We start from the raw sequence: 22,238 nt of genomic DNA on the forward strand, positions 1-22,238 counted from the left end.
GGCACCTGGATCTTCTTACAGACCACTCAAGATCTATTGATCTGTTCGCTTTGCACCTCTCGTTTTGACCTCAAAGTGGCTCATTACATTCATAGAGAACAACAAATCTGTTAAAAATCCCGACATTTTAAAAATAAAACCATTAAAGAAAACAGAGGTGCCAGGGCAAATTGGATCAAGAAGTTAGACATTCTGAATGTTAAGAGGTACAGATAAATAAATGCCTGAAACAAATAAATATGGTGTTTTCTTTGTACCATTTCCTGATTTTAATTCCCAGAAGTTGCTCTTTGCTCTGTCAAGCCTGGCTCTACCTTTAAGGAAAAGTGAGGTAGCCACTTCAGGCATTGGATACTAGAGGGTTGGGAGCAGCAGCAAGGGGTTTGAGGACAAAGATTAGTTTGCCAATGCAGCCTACTCTGTACTAGCCTACCGCCCTCAGGTGCAATGGACATTCTCCTGACACCAGTGTTGAATTTGTTTGAAGTGAAATTCCACTCTTGGTATAGGTAGCTTTTAAACATGTGCCCTAAGGGGGCTAGATTTTGTTTTTTAGGCAGGTGATCTACTGAGAAAGGCATATAGGCTCCTTGTGGTTATATCTGTTTCTGTTCTGCGTGAGGCAAAAATAATATGGATCATTACTTTCAGTTGTGGAAAGTACAGAGGAAAGGGTTTTTGTTTTTTGTTTTTTTAAGAAACCAGGGCACTAGAACCTCAGTCTGCACCACACTGTCCCTCCTATGTGTTGTGCTTTTACCTTAGCTTTTTAAAAAACCAACCCTATTAATTGCAAAAACAAAACAAAACACACACATACACACACCCAACAACAAACCCACCCCCACAAAACAGGCGACAAATACAAAGAAAAATGACTGTTTGATTTGTGATTGTTGATTGTCTGGAGTAGCAATAAAGTGGAAAGCAAAATATGCTATAAGTCAAGTATGTGCTTATTTGCTTGACATATCAAAAATTTAATGCTGCAGATTTAACAGAAATATATGAGATCAATTTAGCCAGCCCTAAAGAGGGAAAGACACACTAAAATATTGTAACACAAATCCTGTTGTACTATGTCAAGTGAAAATAAATATTCAATCTTAGACTCACTTTCTTGGGAGTAAATTCCATTGAATCCAATGGGCCTTCCTTCTGAGTAGACATGATTAAGATTCAGTATTAACTGCTCACTAAAATTCAGTTGAAATGTTTGTTTTTGATGGCTTGGAGTTATTATATGGTGGCATCTAGCTAAGGTACACCCCCACATACTTGAGTAAAGATTGGAGAGAGAGACTGATTGGAAGATGTAATGTACTGAATGAAAGACAGAATTCTGAGTTTTATATTTGACTTTCAAGAAGGCACATTGATGGTCTCTAAGCACATGCATTCTGTTTTTTCACCCCTTTTTAGGTGACAGTTCAACAGATGCTGATTCAAAGTATATTCCACTGTCTGTCAAATGTTTTAATGCTTCCCCATGCTCACAACTTGTATATTTATATATGTGAGGTTTGGAGCTTTCAGGGTTAAATAAGCTCAAATGTTCACCCCTCCCACAGGGAGGATGATGTCACAACATCCAAGGTAGTTCTGCTGTATGCAAAGTCTATGTGATTTATGTGACGCACTGTTTATTTTCCGTTCTGCTTTCACTTTTGACCGGAGCACAGACATGTCGTCCGTATATCCGGGAAGTGATTTATGCTTGTAAATAAAGCTTGCTTGGTTACAACAAGCTGGACTCTGTGGAGTTTATTTGCTGGTAAGAAAGGCACACACACCGTTGCGCAAGAAGAAGTTTGAAGTTTGAACAACTCTGCAAAAGCACTGGAGCAGCAGGGAAACGCAGCAGGAAGCATTGCTGGACGCCATTAGTGTTTTTCAAGTGCTAAACTGTTTTTGAGGCTTTTCCAGTTTAAAACAAAAGCCTGAACAATATAAAACATGTCTGTTTCATAAAATGAAGCATTTGCATGCACAGCACAGCAGAAGAACCAGAAGAACCACGAATAAACCAGTAAAAAAAATATGGATGACTGTTCAGTGAGGTTGATTCTGAATTAAGGACCATCCTATAGCATGCATTAAACAGGTGTGACCCACCAGGATCACCACAGTGGGGATTGCTATGGCCCATCAACCCCTGTGTGGACATCCAGACAGAAGCTTCTTCCTTCTAGACCCCTTTTGCAGGATAACCCATTCTTGGGGGGGGGGGGGATTGAGGCTTCTGAGTCCCTCCCCACTGCCTTGACCAAATCCATCCCAATGCTTTATCCACCAACCAAGCTGCCAATACCTCCTGTGCTGATTATTTATGTCCCAGATGGGAAATCTCCAGTCAGGTTCATTCTCAAAGTTCGTTCTCAAAGACACCGCCACCACCTCCTGTGATTGGCTAAAGCTGCATGGTGGCCCCATAATCCCTAGGGTCAGCATAGGAGGACATGACACCCCACCAGGCATTTGAATCGCTTGTCCTGCCCTGGTGGCAAGTCGCACCATACCACAATAGCCACTTCCTCAAGAGAAGGTAAGTGGTCTTCTGAATTTATAAAGTAGTTTCTGGGTGCTCAAACCTCTTCACAGATATTGTCTTAGTCATTCTTACAACAATATCACTGTGTTCTGCTCTGTAAAGGCCTCCAGCATCTATTGCCTTATTAGGAGGTCTTTTCTGTGAAATATAGGAATCAGGCCTTTAGGGTTGTGGCGCCTACCCCTTGGAATTCCTTCCCATTCAATATTAGACAGGCACCATCTCAGTTTTCTTTTCAGCATCTAATGAAGACTTTTATCTTCCTTCATTAAATCAAATTATAATAGTGGAAGACATCTATATTTTACTTTACCACAAGCGTAGAGACTTTGAGCCCTAAAATAAAAATGTGAAATGGGTACTTGGGTTTTGTCACAGCATATCTAGTCGATGGCTGAAAACATAAATCTCCCTTTCTATGATAAGAATAAAAAATTAAAATAGTCAGCTAAGGAACAAAATGTCTGTTTGCGTGGATGAATGGATGGCATCACTACGACTCCTGTTTATAATTAATGTTAACAGCTAATGTAAATTTGAAAAGATCTTAATTTACTATGGGCCAAACTCTATTCTGTCTGAAATAACTCATCTTAGTGCCCCAATTAAAATGTTGGCATACTGAATGATTAGAATGACCTTAAAAACAAATTGCCTGACCTACATAATTGCAGCCCTTCTTTAAAATTCTGTCACTAATATCTTCTATAATGATTTCAAAGGCACACGAGCTAGTATAATTTCTTAGATCCTTAAGCAGCTAAGCACAACAAATTTACTCTATACTAGTGCCACTGAAGTTAATGATACTCTGAGTATTTGAATAGTGGGTTGAGTCCTTTCTGTTCCACCATGCCAGGTTCTGCCAATATATTCTGGTGTGTTTATCTTCTTCTCCATAAACAGTATTTTGAACATCTCATACTGGGAAAGTCCCCGATTTCTTATTCAGAGATATAGCACGTTTATTTGTCAAGTTGCTGCCACTTACATTCTTCAAGATGTATCTGATAAAGTCATCTTGTTAGTGCAAAGAGTTATATCTTCCTCTTCTCTCCCTGTGTAACCCCAAATCTCTTCTGGGTGTTTCCTCAACACTCTGGAGCAAATTGTGGGAAGTGGAGAGAGCTCAGGGGGCATGTGGAGAGAGAAAAGGAAGAGGAAGTCCCACTGGGTAGACAGAAGTCCTTGCAGTAAAGGGACAACTCTGTTGGATTAAAAAAAACCATTGTTTATTTCAATTGCAACATGGCCAGAATGCCAAAGAGATTATCCATTTCTCCGGTGAATACTCATGCAAGCAGAAAGAGTTGATCCTATGAAAGGCCTCACTCCCTGATGGTCCTTTAATTCTACAAGCATTAGTTTCCCCATTTGAGCCCTCCACTTCAAAAGGATGACCAGAGAAACACTGATTGTGGAGCTAAAGGCCACATTGAGGGGTGCACATGCACAGGGACAACTGGAAACCATGTTCCTTTATCATTGTGCAGCAGGTATTGAAGCTTCCGAGACCTAACCCTCAGGGATATCATTGCTATGCCTAGACCAGAGGCAGGAATCTGTGAATCTCCTTGTGCTGCTGGCTACAAATGCCATCATCCCTGACCACTGGCCATGTTTCCAGTGGAAGTACAACAACGTTGGGTGGATTACAGGTTCCTAATCTCTGCTAGGGTAGAAGAATGAGGAGAAGAAGAGGAGGAGGAGGAGGAGGAGTTTGGACTTGATATCCTGCCTTTCACTCCCCTTAAGGAGTCTCAAAGCAGCTACCAATCTCCTTTCCCGTCCTCCCCCACAACAAACACTCTGTGAGGTGAGTGGGGCTGAGAGACTAGCCCAAGGTCACCCACCATTAAAGAAGTGTGACTAGCCCAAGGTCACCCACCATTAAAGAGTCTGATCCAGACTATAAAATTTAAGGTATGGATGTTCAATCAGCTTAGTCCAAATTACTTCACAGGAAACTGATAAGAACGGATACAGCCAAAAAAAAAAAAAAAAACCTGGAGAAAGAAAGACTAGGACAACTTGTGTTATGTTTTCATTCATTAGGATGTCAAATACTATTACTGTTTCAATTTCATATAGTGAAGGCCCTATGAGTGTATTTCCACTCTCCTCCTCATGCAATGGTATTTGTGGGGAAACACTTTAACATGCATATTTCTTCATATTATTTCTTATGAAGATGAACAGTCAAGTGAAGTTGCTTTTTTGAATATGATTTGGTTGTTGATACGTTGAGGTTTTGTGCCTGGAAGTAAAAGAACTATCCAGGATATATATGCATCTGTCTGTATGTCTGTCTGTCTGTCTGTCTCTCTGTCTATCTATCTATCTATCTATCTATCTATCTATCTATCATCTATCTATCTATCTATAATCTATCTATCTATCTATCTATCTATCTATCTATCTATCTATCTATCTATCTATGGTATAGATCCCTTGTATATTCCAGCAATTGTTGATTTAAGTAAAACAGGGCTGTGTACTTGCTCCTACGCTCTTTAATCTTTTTCTTAATGACCTTGCCCCCTTACTAAAGCAGGTGGACGCTCACAGTCCGAAGCTACAAGCCATAAGTACGCCCATTCTTCTCTATGCGGATGAGATGGTTTTGCTGTCACGGACCAGAATAGGCCTAAAGCGACTGGTAAACGCCTGTATTGAGTACTTGTCCAAAATGAAATTACGATTGAACTTTGAAAAAAGTAAAATCCTGGTGTTTGGTAATTCATGCAAGAATTACAGCTGGGTATTTGGAAGTAACTCCATCCAGCAGGTCTTTAAATTCAATTATCTAGGAATCACCTTCCACCATAGGCTCCTTTGGTCTCCACACCGAGACTCGGCGGTGAATGCCAGTAAGCTGGCTATGCAGGCCATAATGCGCTTTTTTACAACAAGGGGTAATTCATATATACCCTCTGCTCTCAAGGTTTTTAATGCCAAAATTATCGCACAATTGCTCTATGGCATTCCAGTCTGGATCCCAGGGTTCACTCAGACAGTAGAACGAGTGCAATCAATCTTTCTCTACAAGATTTTTTCAGTCCCACGATGTGTACCATATGCAGTTTTATGCCTAGAGGGAGCACAACATAAGGTGGAGTCTGTTGCCTGGGTAAGATTTCTCTCATTCTGGCTAAATATCTGCCTTGACTCTGATAGAGACCCTCTCCTCCAGGCAATGTTATTGGACACCTTCCTCCCCTCGGGGTTACAACTCTTCAAAAGGAAGGTTCAACAACTGGGGCTATCAGTGGAATTTCTGCGCTCAATGCCCTTACTATCTGCTAAGGCCACAATAAAAACTAGGTTGTGGGACATCGAGCGCCAAGAACTCATAGAGGCAGCAGACAAAACATGTTCCCCTCTCTATTTTCATCTTCCGTGGGCACACGAAACAAATTGTAATTATCTTGTTTTTCTACTGAACCCCCCAGAAAGAAGGGCTTTTTCGTTGGCCAGGTTCAACGCAAATCCATCGAACCTCCTATGGGGAAGGTTCTCGGGCAGGGTGGAGGGCGAGAGGATTTGTCCATGCGATGACCATCAGGTGGAAAGCCTCATTCATATGGTTTTTCACTGCAAACTTTACGTCGATCTCCGCCACCAATTCCTGGACCAGCTCTGTATCCCTAGAAGGAGACCAGAGCGGGAAGTATTGCATTTCCTACTAAAGGGATCTGACCAGGAGCTTACCAAACTGGTAGCTCAATACCTTCATCTGCTCTTTTCTCGTCGTAATGCTCTGCAGTCGTCTGAGTTATCAGGAGTCCCAGAGATGTGATCGTGGACAGTGGAGTCTTGTCTCTTTCCTCTTCTAATACAGTTTGCCCCACTGTGAAAGTATTATTTCGCTACTGTTCTATATGTATGTATGTTTCTTTGCTTGATGCCAATAAAAGGTTGATGATGATGATGATGATGATGATTTAAACTGTGAAGTGGGGAATGAAATATAATTCGCTGCTTGCACAGTTCACATGAAAGCAGTTGTTTGGTATATGGGGAAACACTTTTGTCATTGTCATGAATTTCCAGAGAGGGCAGCATGCCATCTAGCTTCCAGGGACGCCTGCTCATGACAGCATCTCATTGAAAGATAATCAAAGAGGGTTGCCGTTCAGCTGCATAAATCTCAGCGCCTCAGAAAGGATCACCATTCATTTTTAGCAATCATCAGAATGAAGACGGCTGGAACACCGAGATGGTCCTTCGGCAAAGTAATATGTCTCTTAAAAGCCCAGTGAATGATGAGATGACAATGAATTGCTGCACTTTTCATATGTAGCTGACAGAGAGGTGCTATGGCCTGGATTTCCTATTCCTAACCATCTCTCCGGAGCTTAAACACTTACATGGACAAGGGCATTTATCAAATGTTCCCAACATGTTATCTAAGATCGACTCTTGCAGACTCTTGCCAAGTGGCAATAGATTGTGTTCATTTTCTTAGCCTCCATTACAATTCTTCCTTTCCTAAAAATGAAAAGGAACTGCTGAAGACATAAACATTTGCATATTAAAAACCCTTAGAATGATCATTTTATTCATATCAAACCAGACAACACATATGCAAACATACACATCCTTTTAAAAATTTGGATTTATTCACCAGTGGCGAAGCATGAAACAAGTTATCGCTATTCTATTTGACTAATTAATATTTATTTCCTCCCTTCATCTTTCCATGTTGAATATGTCACTACAGCACAAATACACCACAAGCTCTTTAAAATATTGATATTGTGTTTTGCATTTGCTTTATTGTCTAGTTCTTTGTAATACTTGCATTATATTGGTATGTCGGCGCAAGGGAGGGCATTAGACATAGAAGGCTTTGAATTAATTTAGTGTATGGAAGAAAAATCATTCCAATAAAATGGCAATTAAATTTATTTTATAAGTTTGAGAAAAAAGTATTTATAATAGCAATGAAGAAGAAATTGAGGTTTCTGATGAATATTATTTAGCCACTTTGAGTGATATCCAACGACTGTACTTGGAATAGCTTAAATCAATTGCTTTCAATGGCCCCGCTGTATGGCTAAGTTTGGTTCTCACCCATTATTTACTTGCTTTCAAAGTTCTATGTGGAAAAAGAAATGTCACTCGGTTGGCTGCATAAGCTCATTGTATAAGTGGTTGTCATCCTCTACAGAAAAAGCAACCACTTCATCCAAATTCCCATGAATGTTTGGAGTGACCATGATAACTCTTTACAAGAAGCAGGACTCCTCAGCATATATAATTATAATTTTATTTATTTATTCATTCATTCATTCATTCCCCAGCCACTCTGGGTGGCTCCCAACCAAATATTAAAAACATGATACAGCATTAAACATTAAAAACTTCCCTTATCAGGGCTGGCTTCAGATGTCTTCTAAAAGTAAGAGAGTTGTTTATTTCCTTGACTTCTGAAGGGAGGGCATTCCACAGGGTGGGTGCCACTACCGAGAAGGCCCTCTGCCTGGTTCCCTGTAACCTCACTTCTCGCATTGAGGGAACTGCTAAAAGGCCCTCAGAGTTGGACCTCAGTGTCCAGGTTGAAGGATGGGGGTGGAGAAGCTCCTTCAGGTATACAGGACTGAGGCCATTTAGGGCTTTAAAGCTCAGCACTATCATGGTTCTCTCAGCGTAACAAGAATTTATTTCTTCTTGGCTTAAAATCTCCAGCATGGAGCTGGGCAGGCTATTCAGGACAGGGTGCTGCAGAGGCCTTTGAAAACAAAATCAAATGTTAAATCAAGCAAACCTCTGACAAACGAAGCACTCCTCCTCCTCGTTATCCTCTTCTTCTTCATCACACTATTTTATTTTGAAATAAAGTTAAAAACAGGCAACAGAATTCACACAAAGAGAATAATACAATATAATCACTAACAAGAATGAAAAAGCTCACCCATTTCAATCTCTTGGCTGCAATCCTATACTCACTGACTTGGGCGCAAGCCTCACAGTACTTAATGGGATTTCCTTCTCAGTAGACATGAATCGGATCGCACAGTTAGTCTTTCAGCCTTGTGAGCCCCCTAGAATAAACACCCTAAGGAGAAGCTCACTAATCGTATCATATATAAGTTATATATGACATACACATTGGCATCAGGAAGAAATACAGGTACCTGAACTTGATTGGAATTTGATCTGAAGCTTTGCAAGTGAAATAAATGTGCCATATCTTTTTTTTTTGTAATGGGAATTTCCTGCTTGTTGCATATTCTTTTGTATCAAACTAGGGTATCGTATTCCAAGTAGGATGTCAGGAAGACCACAGGGAGAATCCACAAAATGTTTGTTTTTTTGCTTCAACGAGTGCAAGTGGGTTTTCCAAAGATATGCAGCTTTTGCTGTTGTTTACTTTTTTTGGATGTAAGCACAATAAGCTAAGAAGGTGCACAATGCCTTTTTTAAACACCTACTGCATCTATACACAGATAACAGCAGGAAAGCACTTACAATTCTGGCAAGAAGAGAAAACAAACATCAAGGCTCCATGTAGTCAATGTATCCTGTGATTAAATAAAGCATTCAAGCAAGCTGAATGGTCGTCACCTATGTTTCAATGGCAATATATGAAAAGACTGCGTTGGTTACCCGAGAATTATTTTGTGATATCATAATTACCTGCCTGGTATGCATCTGGAATGACAAGGGTTTAGGTCAGAGCTTTCCAAACTTTTCATGTTGGTGCCACACTTTTTAGACATGCATAATTTTGTGACACAGTAATTCAGTTTTCCTAGCGCAGGGAGTATTTGTACAACACACCTACACACTGTAGCTGACACACTAACATGTCATGATACACAGTTTGGAAAGCTTTGGTTTAGGTTAAGGCAGTGGTTCTCAAAAGTGTGACACACCACACTGATGTGATGGGAGAGGATGACAAGTGTGGTGGGATGATTCAAGGACCAGCCTCCCTTTCTTAGGCCTTTCTGCTCTCTTTTGCAACCACTTTCTCAGCTATTACTTCTTTTCTTTTCTCTTATCCTCTCCCATCCTTTATCTTGGATAAGAACAACTCATCCAATAGCAACCAGTTTGTCTACCATGATATTTCTCTGTAAACTATTAAGAGAGGCTGCATAATCACAGCATCTGTCAATTTATTATGATATGACCATTATTTAATTTCAACAATATGAGCAGTTTTACGTTTAGGCTTTTAAAATAAGTGCTTATTAATTTTGCCTTTCCCTTAGGCTGAATTCCTAGGTGCACTTATTTGGGAGCAAGTTCCACTGAACTCCATAGCACTTACTTCTGAGTAGCCATGCACTGTCCATGTCCTGAAAATTTCATTTCCAAAAGCCACTGAATATGACCCAATAGTTTGAATAATTTACATTAGTTAGGTAAGAGATTTACAAATAGCTATGCGTTTTGGCACTCTGCACTACAAAATAATGAAAATGCCTCGTGTTGTAAAATAAAGTGCTTATAACATTGTTCAGAGATGATTGTGAATAATTAATATTATCTGCCATTCTCCAACAGTGCCAATCATCTAATGAAATATTATTCATCCTAGTCATAAGTTGATGCTTTCCCCTATTTTGTTTTCAAACTGTGAAGAAAGTATGTATGTTCATTTTTCAAGTTACAAAGCCAACCCTAAAATTAGGTAGAATGAGGTGGCCACCTTCGGGTGCAAATGCTGGGTGATGGGGATTGGGCATGGGAGACGGGTCTATGTGTGTCTCACAGCCTGCCGTGCTCACCCTAAACTGTCCTGCTGCCTTCAAGTTCACTGTGGAAATAAAATTCTGCTGCCTGTGTAATCAGGAATTAGGGAGACGAAGCATCTTGTCCATTGCCTCAGGTAACAAATGTTTTTGGCAAGCCCTTGTCTTTATATAAGATGCCTTTGGGTGGCGTGACACTGAAGTTAGTAGAAGGGATATGGTAACAAGGGAATAGGAATCTGGTTGACTCAACTATGAACATCCCTTCAAGTCATTTGGCCACCACAAAGATAGTTGCATTGACCCTTTGAACCTAATGCTTGATAATATGTTAATGTCCTTGCAGTTGATGGTCCTTAAAGGGGGCTGTGGGGAGAATGCTGTTGCACACAGGTCCTGCTTTTCAGGCTTCCCAAAGGCATCTGGTTGGCTACTGTGAAAACAGGATGCTGGACTAAATGGGCCATTGGCCTGATTCAGCAGACTCTTCTGATGCTAGTTACAGGTAGGTAGCTGTGTTTGTCTGCCGTAGTCGACACAAAATAAAAAATAAAAATGTCTTGGCCATTTTAATAGGGTGGAAGCAGCTGTGCCCTGCAGCCAGTCAGCCAGGCTGCCATATATTCCTATAATAACTTGTTGGGAATGATGCTACATCATGACATGACACCGAAGCATTGTGGATAAAAAAAAGATGGTGTCCCCACTGTGTTAATAATAATGCTGCTGCTACTTGCTCCATTCCTTGGATACCTGCTTTTCTCTGAAAATGTATACACTTTCATCAGTCCCTCTGCAAGCATCCTTGAAAACGCACAACCTGTTTATGGAACTGTGAATCTGAGAGAGCAATCTTTGCACAGCACAGTATCACTGCACACCACTGACTATTTGAGCAAAACCACCGAGCAAAACCATACTGCATCCTTACATTTTTTTAAGGTCAAAGTATGATCTGCTCCCCACCCTCATCTTGTTTATCCCTAAAGCATCGGTGTGATTGTACATTAGCGATGTCATGCTTCTGGCAATTTCTTGTTTTCTCTTGACTCACGGTCACAATAGCAAAACTGGAGGAAAGAAGAACAACATTGCTGAAGCCAAGGCTTCCACAAAATATTTTCCAGGGAAAGCTGGTTTGGAACCATGACCAGTGACTTGGTGTGGTTGCTCACTGCCTGTTGAATGACTTGAATGATTTCATGGAAATGACTCTCAGTTTCTGGTGTCAGTGGGTTTTTTTCTTCTGGGTCCTTGGAAAGTTCAAAAAGCAATGGTGGGTCATGGTACGCGACTGAATTTCCATAGCAAAAACACACATGATCATCATGGCAGCCATTGGAATCTCGTGGACTGAAATTTGGAGTGAAAAAAAATGCTTTCCAGATAGATTTACCTGTAAGAATAGAGTAGAGGGAAAGAGAAATAACCATAGAAGATATGTCACAAAGTTATATTCAGAAATGCGAACAATCAGAAATGAAAGAACACACACATTAGCCATATATAAAATTCTCTTGTGTGTGCATCTTTCATTCTGACAAACAATCAATGATTTTCAATGTGAAGCTATGATTTGGTTATCACCAGTTCTTGAAAAGACTCAAGGGATGTGAGTGTTTGGCAGATTTTCAGTTTTAGGCTTTAGTGTTTGACACATGAAAGCAAGCCGTGTGGACTATCCATTCAACCTCCCCTTCAAACCTCTTTGTGTGTCTTTGCCCTCACAACCTGCGAGAACAGGTTGCTGAACTAGACAGGCATTTGGTCTGAACAAGCAAGACTCTTCTTATGCTCTTATCTGCTCCCACAACACTACTCAGAAAGAACAGAAACATCTCCATGAGAAAAATCTCTCTACGGGACTGCTCACTCCTTTGCATGTGCATAGAATCTCCTTTCCACTGAACACACAGATGTCATGTCCTGAGAGAACATTGTCATTGGGGATGGCAAGGGTAGGAAACAAATGGAAAGGAAAGCATTACTGTACAACCATTTTTGTGCAGCTCAGATTTTTATCTGAGCCAATGAAGAATGAATCTGTAGGCCAACGATTCCTCAGATCCTCTTGCACACTTTGAACCCCTTTCCCCAACCCAACCATTGATCAGTCCTCCAAGGCTCCTCTCCCTGCCTCCCAACCCCATATATCTAGTCACTGATAGGATGGTGTTCTGACCATCGGGGCTGGGGGGGCGGGGGAGATCAAGATCTCTTTCCTCTCCTTTCCTGCTTCTGACATTCAGTAGCTAACAGGAGTCCTCTAAAATGTTCACTTCCCCAAGAGCCACTGACACTGCTGCCAGCACTGTACTGTGAACAGCAGGCAGCAGCAGTGAAGAAGGTGAGTGGAGCTGTGTTTTCATAAAGCTGTTGTTTCTTTAAAAAGGGGGGGGGGGAGAAAGTACTTGATCAAATGGGGGGATTTCCCCAAAAACTTCTTACGCCACTTCTATTGCAAGAGATCTCCCTCACCATCTTGTAATCTCAAACTCCATTGCACTTAATCCTATCTGCCCTCCATGGTGTCTTCACAGGAACAACATGTCTACTATTCACATTTATGAATATCGCATTTTAATCACAGCTTCTCCAATCTCCCCAAGTAACTGTTTTTGTGTTTTAAGATCTCCAAAGAGTAAGGTTACTTGTGTAAATTATACAGATAGGAATCCTGCATTATACTACTAGAACCACAGCTAATGCATGCTTATTATCTGCTGTCGGAATACACTGCGTGGATCCGTTAAAAGATCCGCGGTTAATTGTTTATTTTAATGGTTATTGAGAACTACTTTTAGTATCCTTACGCGTAAAAGCGAAAGTGAAAGTAAGAATGAACAGTCGGTTTGCCAATAAGATTAATCCGCCTTTAATTTGTAGTCCCGGTAATGTTTCAAAGTTATCTATGAACGTTAACCCTGCTTCCCGCCTTTTTGGAGGGTAGCAACAGTGGTTTTATTGGTTGGGGTGTTGATCGTGATGTCACATCTGTTCCCTAATAAAAGGCTGAGGCTCCCCGCTTGGGCACGTTTTGTTTAGTTGGATTTCAGTTAGGTCAAGTTTAGTTTAAGGGTTTTGGGAGCGGGCTGGATGGGCTGGATGGGTTTTTCCTTTAGTTAAGGTTTAGTTTGCGGAAGATATTTCGGTGAGATTTTAGTTAGGCTTTTAGGTTTAGCTTAGGGCTAGATTCGCGGAAGATATTCAGTTTAGTATTATTTAGTTTAGTATCGCGGAAGATTGGGCGCGCAGGGACTGAGAGCTCAGGGAAACTTAGCTTAGGGCAAGAAACGAGCCTACGCGGGTTTTGCCAAAGCCACTAAAGATATACTCGGTGTCTGTCGTCCTTTGGGGAAAAGGGTAAAGGTTTTAAGGATTTTTTAATTTTAACCAAAACTTAGATAACGTCCTTGGTTTGGTTTTCCCAGTTCAGATTCAGGGCATCCATTACTTTTCGAGGCATCCATTAGTTTTCGAGGCATCATTTTAGTTCCGAGGCATTCATCAACTTACGCACCTTCGGAGTCATTTTCCGTCTTACTCAGCTTCCTTCAGATTGTGAGACTTGGCCGGCGCCCGTGCTCATAAGCACGTGGAACGCTGGCCGCTTTCCCCCCGCAACTGGTACCTCGTGCGTGGGCAGCTTAGGCTCACGCACGGGGAGCTCCAGCACCGAACCCCTGCAATCTGCTAAGCAACTATAATGTTAATATTTTCCCCCCTAAATGGTCTTGTCCAAAAATTATGATTCACTATGCAACACACAAAGTGGGAGAGAAAAGGAAGTAAGAAATTGGGAGTTCAATTGGGAGTTTCCTTCAGGTGCCCCTATCACTTGAGAGGATCTAGATGGTGACTAGAAAGAGAAGAGCTGAATTTCATTTATGAAACTTCCTCCACGAAGACGTGTGCCTGGCGCCAACATTACTATCTTTTTAGCATCAGGTGAATATGGTTTTGACTTTCCAAGGCAGTTAATCTATTGTTATTTTAATATGTTTTTGTTGTACTTGAGGCATTTTAGATGGATTTTTGTATTTTGTATATTTAAATCAAAAATGAAAACAAATGCATTTTTTAAGCTGTGCCTTAAACTATTTATACAACTGGGAACATCACAACACCACGTCTCTCCCTTTCCCAACAGATGAAGTGGATTAAGCTGGAGCTGGTTTTAACATTAGATTTGCAAACTGCCTTCTTCTTCTTTTTTAATCAAATGAAAATGTGAGCTCGGAATACTCACAGTGAATGTATTTCAAGAGTTAATTCCACATGAGACATTTTTCTATCATACATCATTGCTCTCAATGTAAGCTATGGGAAAGTTTTTCAGTGACAAGCTGACAGAGCTTAGAAATTTCTCGTTGACTCGCTTTGCACTTACACTCAATAATCAAGGTCTTGTGGGTGAGAGGGCTACAGGAGATGAGGGAACAAAAGCCCTGGTCGCAGCTTGGATATCTGAAAATGCAGAGGATCTCTGAGACTGAATTGCCCGTGCAGACAATAAATCACACTTTTAAAATCCTAAGGGGCATTAACAAGGTTTCACTTGTTGCCTTGCTGGAACAAATGTAAGCAGCATTCTCTTCTGCCCTCCTATTCTGAAAAAGCATGCCAGGCCATCGAGATAGATTATTTCCCACATATTAATTCATGTTCTTTCTTTGTTCAAGAGACTTTCAGAATAACAGGAGGTAGAGGAAATAAATGTCTATGGAGAAAAGTGTGTTTTAGGTGCTGCTTTGTGCCTTTAAAACTGTGCTAAGAATGAAAACTGGGTAATTATTGTATTCCTGCCCATGCAGACACTAAGAAGTTGGTACAGAAACAGTGACCCTCACATGCAATGCTGCGCCAAATAAATGATTGGGATTGTAAAACTTCAAAAACAACGCTCACTTATTAGATGGTTATGTGGGGAAGGTGGACCCTAAATCCTAAAACAGGACTGCCAGTATGGTCAGCTTTGACAATAACAGTCATCTTAGGGAAGGGGTAGGGAATTGATAACCCTTTGGGGCCGATGCAGCACTGGTGCCTCTCCAACCAGCTACACAGCACCAGGTCCTACACAGCACCAGGTGTGTGGTGGGGGAAAGCCATATAGGAAGGTTTTTGCAAGCCAAATTGAAGTGTGGGGAGATTTTGGAGTTGGGGTCACATCTGGGAAGGGAAGGGTTAATGGGGCACATTAACCACTCCACTAGAAACATTCTCCCACTGTAATTAGGTTCGAAAACAGCCTATTTACAAATAAAAGGCAAGCCCCTTCTTCCTATGCCAAGCAAGCCTGTTCCTTTTCAAGGAGCCAATTCTGAAGGCTCAGTCCTGTGTTACCCCCTTTATGCCAACTGAAAAGGTATGAGTGGGGTGTGTGGGTGTTGGAGAATCCTTCACTGCATGGCAATTCATGCTGCTTCTTAAACTGTCACTTGTACAGTATTAGCTAGGTAAAGGGACTCCTGACCATTAGGTCCAGTCGCGGACGACTCTGGGGTTGCGGCGCTCTTCTCGCATTATTGGCTGAGGGAGCCGGCGTACAGCTTCCGGGTCATGTGGCCAACATGACTAAGCCGCTTCTGGCGATCCAGAGCAGTGCACGGAAATGCCATTTACCTTCCCGCCGGAGTGGTACCTATTTATCTACTTGTACTTTGACGTGCTTTCGAACTGCTAGGTGGGCAGGAGCTGGGACTGAACAACGGGAGCTCACCCCGTTGCGGGGATTCGAACCGCCAACCTTCTGATCGGCAAGCCCTAGGCTCTGTGGTTTAGACCACAGTGCCACCCGCGTCCCTACAGTATTAGCTAAAAACTATTTAAACATCTAGGTGGTCAATGACAGAGATATGGCAATGCATTGAAAAGTACTGTTGTGTTGGACAAGCAGTGTTATTCTGAGTTTTCTCTTCTCTAGAGTTCGAACTGTCTTCAAAATCCAGACAGTTATAAAGTAGGCTGAACATACCCGTAAGTGGAGTCAAAGGAAGCAGCAAACAATCTATAAAGCTTCATAAGGGATTCAAGAGGGAAGATAAGAAGCCTGCTAAAAGCCCAGAGAAACTGGTTTAGGTAGGAGCTGCAGCAAAACAGTGTAAGACCTGGACAAGGAGTGTGAGGGGGAAATAAACTTCAGCTCCACAGCAATGTCATAATGCTCCACTGCATTATGTGATTGTGAAATGCTGCTGTGATGCTTGACAACAGCAACAGAGCATTAATAGATGCCTTTCTCGTCATTATAGAAAAGTAAAATGCATTAGCTGTATGCTGCTTTAGTGGAATGACCAATATAATACGCTGTCAGACACAAAGAGCTGTCAGAATTGTAATCTGTAAATTTGATGAACTGTTATAAGGCTGGTCATTAAAAGGAAGGCTGCTCTCTGTACGTCTCCCAGCTGGTATATAATCTCATTGTGTCAGAAGATCATTGCAAGGATTGAATTAATCTTCCAGCAATTAATAATCCCTTTGTTCTGGTAAATTCCTGTTAAGAGGGAGGCTTCATTAGATACTGGAATTGTTCAATGCCATTATTTAATGAAATCTGCAATCGTAAACGAAGAATCAAACTATTTTAACACATAGACTTACTTCCTAGTGTGCCACTGTAGTCTGCAAAAAAGAAATAGAAAAATGTTCTCTGTTTTCGAAAATGGCATCAGGTGCATCAGGGCACCCCTGGCTTTCAGTAGGTTGTTCCATAAGTGTCTTAAACCAGCATGTCAAGTCGAAGACTTGGGGCAGAAGGCCCATGACACAAAGTTGCATATACAACATACAGTAAAGTAGTTCCATTAGTGCGAGGACTTATGGATGTGCTAAAGAGTGTCCCTTCCTCTCCTCTCCCTGAAGGTGCCATCTAGTGGGGCGGTGGACCATGCCTCCCAAAATTTTCAAGGAGGGGACCAGCACCCCCATAAAAATTCACGGCGGTTGTGCACATGACATGTCAGGATGCCACGCAGCGTGCACGAGTGATGTCAGCATGCACGGCATGCGTACGGCCCCATTCCCCTCAACTGTGGGTGCAAGCTGGCACGCTTGTCTCCCTGTGTGCCCCCTAAAAGTGTTTTTTGCTTTTTCCAGAAAAAAATTGGGGGAGGGGGGTTGCAGGGCTGCACAGAGAGAAGAAAGGGAGGGGAAGCTCTGTTGCACAAATGGACATCCTTGTACAAATGGAACTACTTCATTGAGCACCAACTTAAATGAATAGGTGCAAAATGACTACACAATCCTAGCCACATTACTCAGAAATCAGTCCTATTCTATTCAATGGGGCCTACTCCCAGCCCTAGGCAATTGTGTTAGGACTACAGCCTTAGGCAGGCTTTCAGGAAAGAAAAACAAAACCAAACCAAACCAGGGTTGCTCTAATCTATGGGATGTCAGCAAAACTTTCTGGGTCTACCCTATCTACTTCTCCACTCACTCATTAACAGTATTCACACATGATATTCGGCATCCACAGACCAGCAAATGGAAAGCAGGAAAATGTCTTATGTGCATTTGCTTGTTTGAAGTTGAAGATGGTAATAAACAGCATTAGTGTGGAGAAAAAATACATTTATTTGAGGTCTGCCAATTTTTTTTTAATATAACCGGCATCCATATAATTAAACTACAATTTAATTATTTTTAGGTATGCTACTTTCCTGAAACAGAGGGAAGATGACCAGCAGTCAAATAAGACCAGAATGCATCAGGATATAAATAAGTCTTCCTCAAGGCTGAACAATTGCAATGCCTCTGATAACACAGAGCAAAGTCAATAAACTATCATATGACGGCTTTTCATGCTTGTCAAGAGAAACACATTTCCACAGAAAATAGCGTGAGAAGAAGTATGCATCAGTTGATTAGAGGAAATTTTTCTTAGACTCCATCTCGGCAGTTTGACAATATCTGCTTAACTAGAAATGCTCTCCTCCCCCTTTGACAGTTATGTAATTTCACAGTTACCAAGTCAAATATCCAAAATGTGTCACACAAATTCCTCCATGGCTGCTTCACGGTGGCCATTAAATGGAAAAATTAAAAAGCATAATAAGGAATCTTAGCTAAGCTGCACTCCCATTTGCTTTGCCTCTTTTAGCTGTTTTGACAGTGAGGGTCATGCTTGGGTTTTCTGATACTTATGCTAACTTTTCTGTTTTCTAGACAAGTTTAGGCTGAAGTCAAGGTCCAGAGAACAGAGGGGTAACCTGTGGTTCCCCCAGATGTTGTTGTACTACAACTCCCATAATCCCTGACTCTTTGCCATGCTGGCTGGAGCTGATGGGAGCTGGATTGCAACATTTGGAGGGCTACGAGTCCTCATTTCTCATGTAGAGGAAAACTAAAACTAAGCTCCTATGGGGTCAAGGAAAGAATTCAAAAAGAAAAGAAAACAAGAGAAGAGCATGTTTCTAAGAAAAAATGTTGACCAGACATGCCTGTGGAGGTAGAACAGAAGCTTTGGAACTCATTTATCTCAAAATAGCCCATGGGATAACCAGACATTCAGAAATAAGAAACTTCCAATTATATAAGGTTACACTGGCATAGCTCTTCACAGAAACACACACACACACACACACACCGACACACACACACACACACAGAGAGAGAGAGAGAGAGAGAGAGTCTTTTAAGTCCAGTGCCAAACCTTCAACCATTAAATTTCCGTATAGTCATACCTTGGTTGACGAACGCCTTGTGAGTCAAACGTTTTGGCCCCCGAACGTCGCAAACCTGGAAGTGAGTGTTCTGGTTTGTGAACATTCTTTGGAACCCGAACGTCCGGCATGGCTTCCCCGGTTTCCTGTTGGCTGCAGGAGCTTCCAATCAGGAGCTTCCACAGCCAATTGGAAGCCGCGCCTTGGTTTCCAAACGTTTTGGATGTCGAACAGACTTCTGGAACGGATTCTGCTCGACTTCCAAGGTACGACTGTATTAAATTTAAAGTACAATAAAAATAACAATTGTAGAATGAGTGGTGCCCAGGTGACTCAAGCATCTGAAGGCAAACACGGCATGCACCCCAAGACTCATTTGCTTCTTGGTGTGGTTGTGGTAAAGGGATATTACACAAATCTCTAAGTTTCTTCATTCCATAGTTTATGCTGTTGAATGTGCATCCAGACATTCTGTAATTCAGTCAATCTTTTCTTTTAAACAATAATGTTGCACTAAATAAGTTTATGTAAAGATTTATGTCCATGATTTCCCTAATATATGAATATTATTTGAAGCCATGAAAGATGCTTTCATTTTTGAACATGAGACCATTAGGAGGCAGAGAAGGTGCTCTGCCATTCAGCTACAACCTCTCCCTAACTTTTTACTCGTTACCCACCCCAATAGGTTAAATGAATTGCCTGGCATTAAATGCTACTGTCCCTTTTGCAATTCTTAAGCAGCATTCAACTAAGTGTTACTCAGAGTAGACCCACTGACATGAATGGACCTAACTTAGTCATGTTTGTTAATTTCAATGGGTCTATTCTAATTGAAACTTAGTTGAACTTGACACTCTCAACATAACCCACCCCTAAAAATGAAAATTTGCATGCAAGAATCCATTCCTTGGACAGCCCCCATTCCCGCCGTCAGTTATGTTCTACTAGTTTATTAAAACTGTGCATGTAAATAAAATACACTATACATTTTTTAAGGGTTACAGAACTGGAACACACTATTATTTTCCTGGTAAATCCCACTTGCAGTTCTCACACTACATTGCCTAGTCTACCTTGATGGATGAAGATTTCTAATAAAGCTTTCAGGTTACTATATTTCATTTCCTTTTATTGTGGAAGATAGTGGTGCTTACGTTTTATTGGCAGAGTTCTTTCATTTCACTTTAATCTCATAAAGGCTCAAAGTGGACTTCCTCATCTCCATGAATTCGTGCAGCACTTTTAGAAAAACCCACCTGGCCAATATAGCAACTAAAAGCCATTTGGTTAATTTAGTATCTCGTAAGTTCCAAATTAGTAGATTTGAGAAGCAAGGCTCGGGAAGAATTTATAGGTTTAACTAAAACCCTGTTTAATTCAACTGTTAGACCATGGAAAAGATATTCATCTATAGTAACTCCATCCCCTGTTCACAAAAGTGGATTATGCACAAATCTATTTTTGGAAGCAGGGGTGGCTGAATCTAACAATTTTATTTGTTTTAAAATATACATCAAAATTCATCAGCATGTAAATCTCTCCTAATATATATAGGTTTTGATGTACATTTTGTGGCATTTGTGACAATTTCCTGGTAGAAATAAAACAATCTTTCCAAAATCAACAGCTACATAGAACTTGTTTTTATATAGAAAAGTATTTAGGTATTAGATAAGGCTTTATAGAAAAAATATTAAATATATTTTGGAAAAGTGCACAGGATCTACTGCACTTTAAGTTTGAAAATGGTGCTAATAGAGTTAATTCAGAAAATCAGGGAAGAACTGTGCACAGAGCAATATGTCAGGTTAAAAGTATCAGTATTGGGAAAGAGGAATGAGTGGGAGATTTCCACTTGTAAATATCTGCATCTCAAATGCTTGAAATGAACTCTGCTGTTAATAAGGCTCTGTATTCAACATACCAGCATATTGTTCCCGGGGAACTCGTCGAGAGGAAACTGATATATAAATTGTTCAAGTAATAATGTACAATGATATAATTAATGGTGTAAAATAAATAATTTACACAGTTATTAATTATGTTTGTTGTCCTTTCTGGTTTGCAACAAATGCCTGTGAATGATTTATTTTATTTTAAACTCTATTATGTAAATCTACAATTCAACAGGCTGGACTTAAAAAGAAAGAAAGAAAATTTCACAAATATATTTTACAGTGCCAGTGTTTTTTTCTTTTTTTAAAAATGAAATAGCCTCCTTAAAACATCTGTGTTGATGTATGATAATTCAGACCTGTCAACATTTCTCTCTCCTCACAGACATTCCTAATTTAGCTTTGGATGGTTTTAGCTCAGGGTGGTTTTAATTCAAACTGATGCTAGAAACAGTATTTAGTTCTAAAGCACTTCCCCACTGCGTTAAACTTTAATCAATTAATTATGCTGTGTTAATTCAGAACCCATTCAGTGCCTCAGTAAATATCACTAATAAATGAATTTTAAAGCACTGTTGTATGGCTGTCATCAACAACCCTGCCAGGTTCTATATAATAAGTTCCACTTTGTTTCTCTAATGTGTTAGATCCTCTTCATATTATTGAGGTACACCTCCACCTTCATTATACTTACTTGTTTCTAATTGTTGAGGAATAGCATGGCACAGTGGGAGTATCTCAGGCCATTTCCAGACTACCCATATTTTAAATTATAGATATGCTCTCTTGGCCTTGTGGAACAGACACTGGGAAGTCTGAACACCTTCCTGGTTAGCTTCTCCAGGGCAGCTGCAAAGTCAGCCTGTAGCTACCCAGGAGAAAAACATCTCCTGGAAGCTCCTTAGAGTATATCCAGATGGCAACTTTGAAGGGGAATGTCTGGAATATCATTATACTATTGCAAGTGAAACATGCCTGCATTTTGTAGGTACTTCCAGGAAGAACACAGCCAGATGGCATATGCATAGGCCCCTAAACAATGTGCTACCATACAGGAACAACTCATGCCAACAGAAATTTTCTGCTACAAAACTAAAAAGCCAAGGGTTATGTTGTTCTCACCCATGCAGAAGATCCAGAAGTGGAATGGATAGTCCATCGTCTTTCCCCTTTCCTTTCCTGTCTTCACCTGCTAGCTTATCTCTGGCTACATGTGGAGCCCTAACCAACACCTGAAAACCAGATAAGCTCGATATTTTTTTGTGCTTCATCCCCAGTAGCCCAGCATCAGTGTAACAACAATCCTAGGGTGGGGGGAGAAGTTGCTTCTCTAAAAGAGATTAATGAAAACTCTAAAAGAGATTAATGAAAACTGAAACAACAACAAAAAGAGAGAGGCAATATCCATTCTGAG

The 22,238-nt window shown here is 40.8% G+C and overlaps 1 protein-coding gene across 6 annotated transcripts in view; it reads right to left on the reverse strand.

Annotated features, from left to right (window-relative positions):
• Positions 1-10,816: 10,816 nt before the first annotated feature.
• STS (steroid sulfatase) overlaps positions 10,817-22,238 on the reverse strand; it is an 89,494-nt gene continuing 78,072 nt past the window's right edge. For all 6 annotated transcript variants that reach the window (XM_033147444.1, XM_033147446.1, XM_033147443.1 and 3 more), the window contains exon 11: positions 10,817-11,653. In XM_033147444.1, coding sequence (XP_033003335.1) covers positions 11,274-11,653 — 380 coding nt within the window. In that variant the 3' untranslated portion in view covers positions 10,817-11,273. The remainder of the gene's footprint in view (positions 11,654-22,238) is intronic.

The sequence above is a fragment of the Lacerta agilis genome, chromosome 4 (assembly GCF_009819535.1).
Source record: "Lacerta agilis isolate rLacAgi1 chromosome 4, rLacAgi1.pri, whole genome shotgun sequence".
NCBI lineage: Eukaryota > Metazoa > Chordata > Lepidosauria > Squamata > Lacertidae > Lacerta > Lacerta agilis.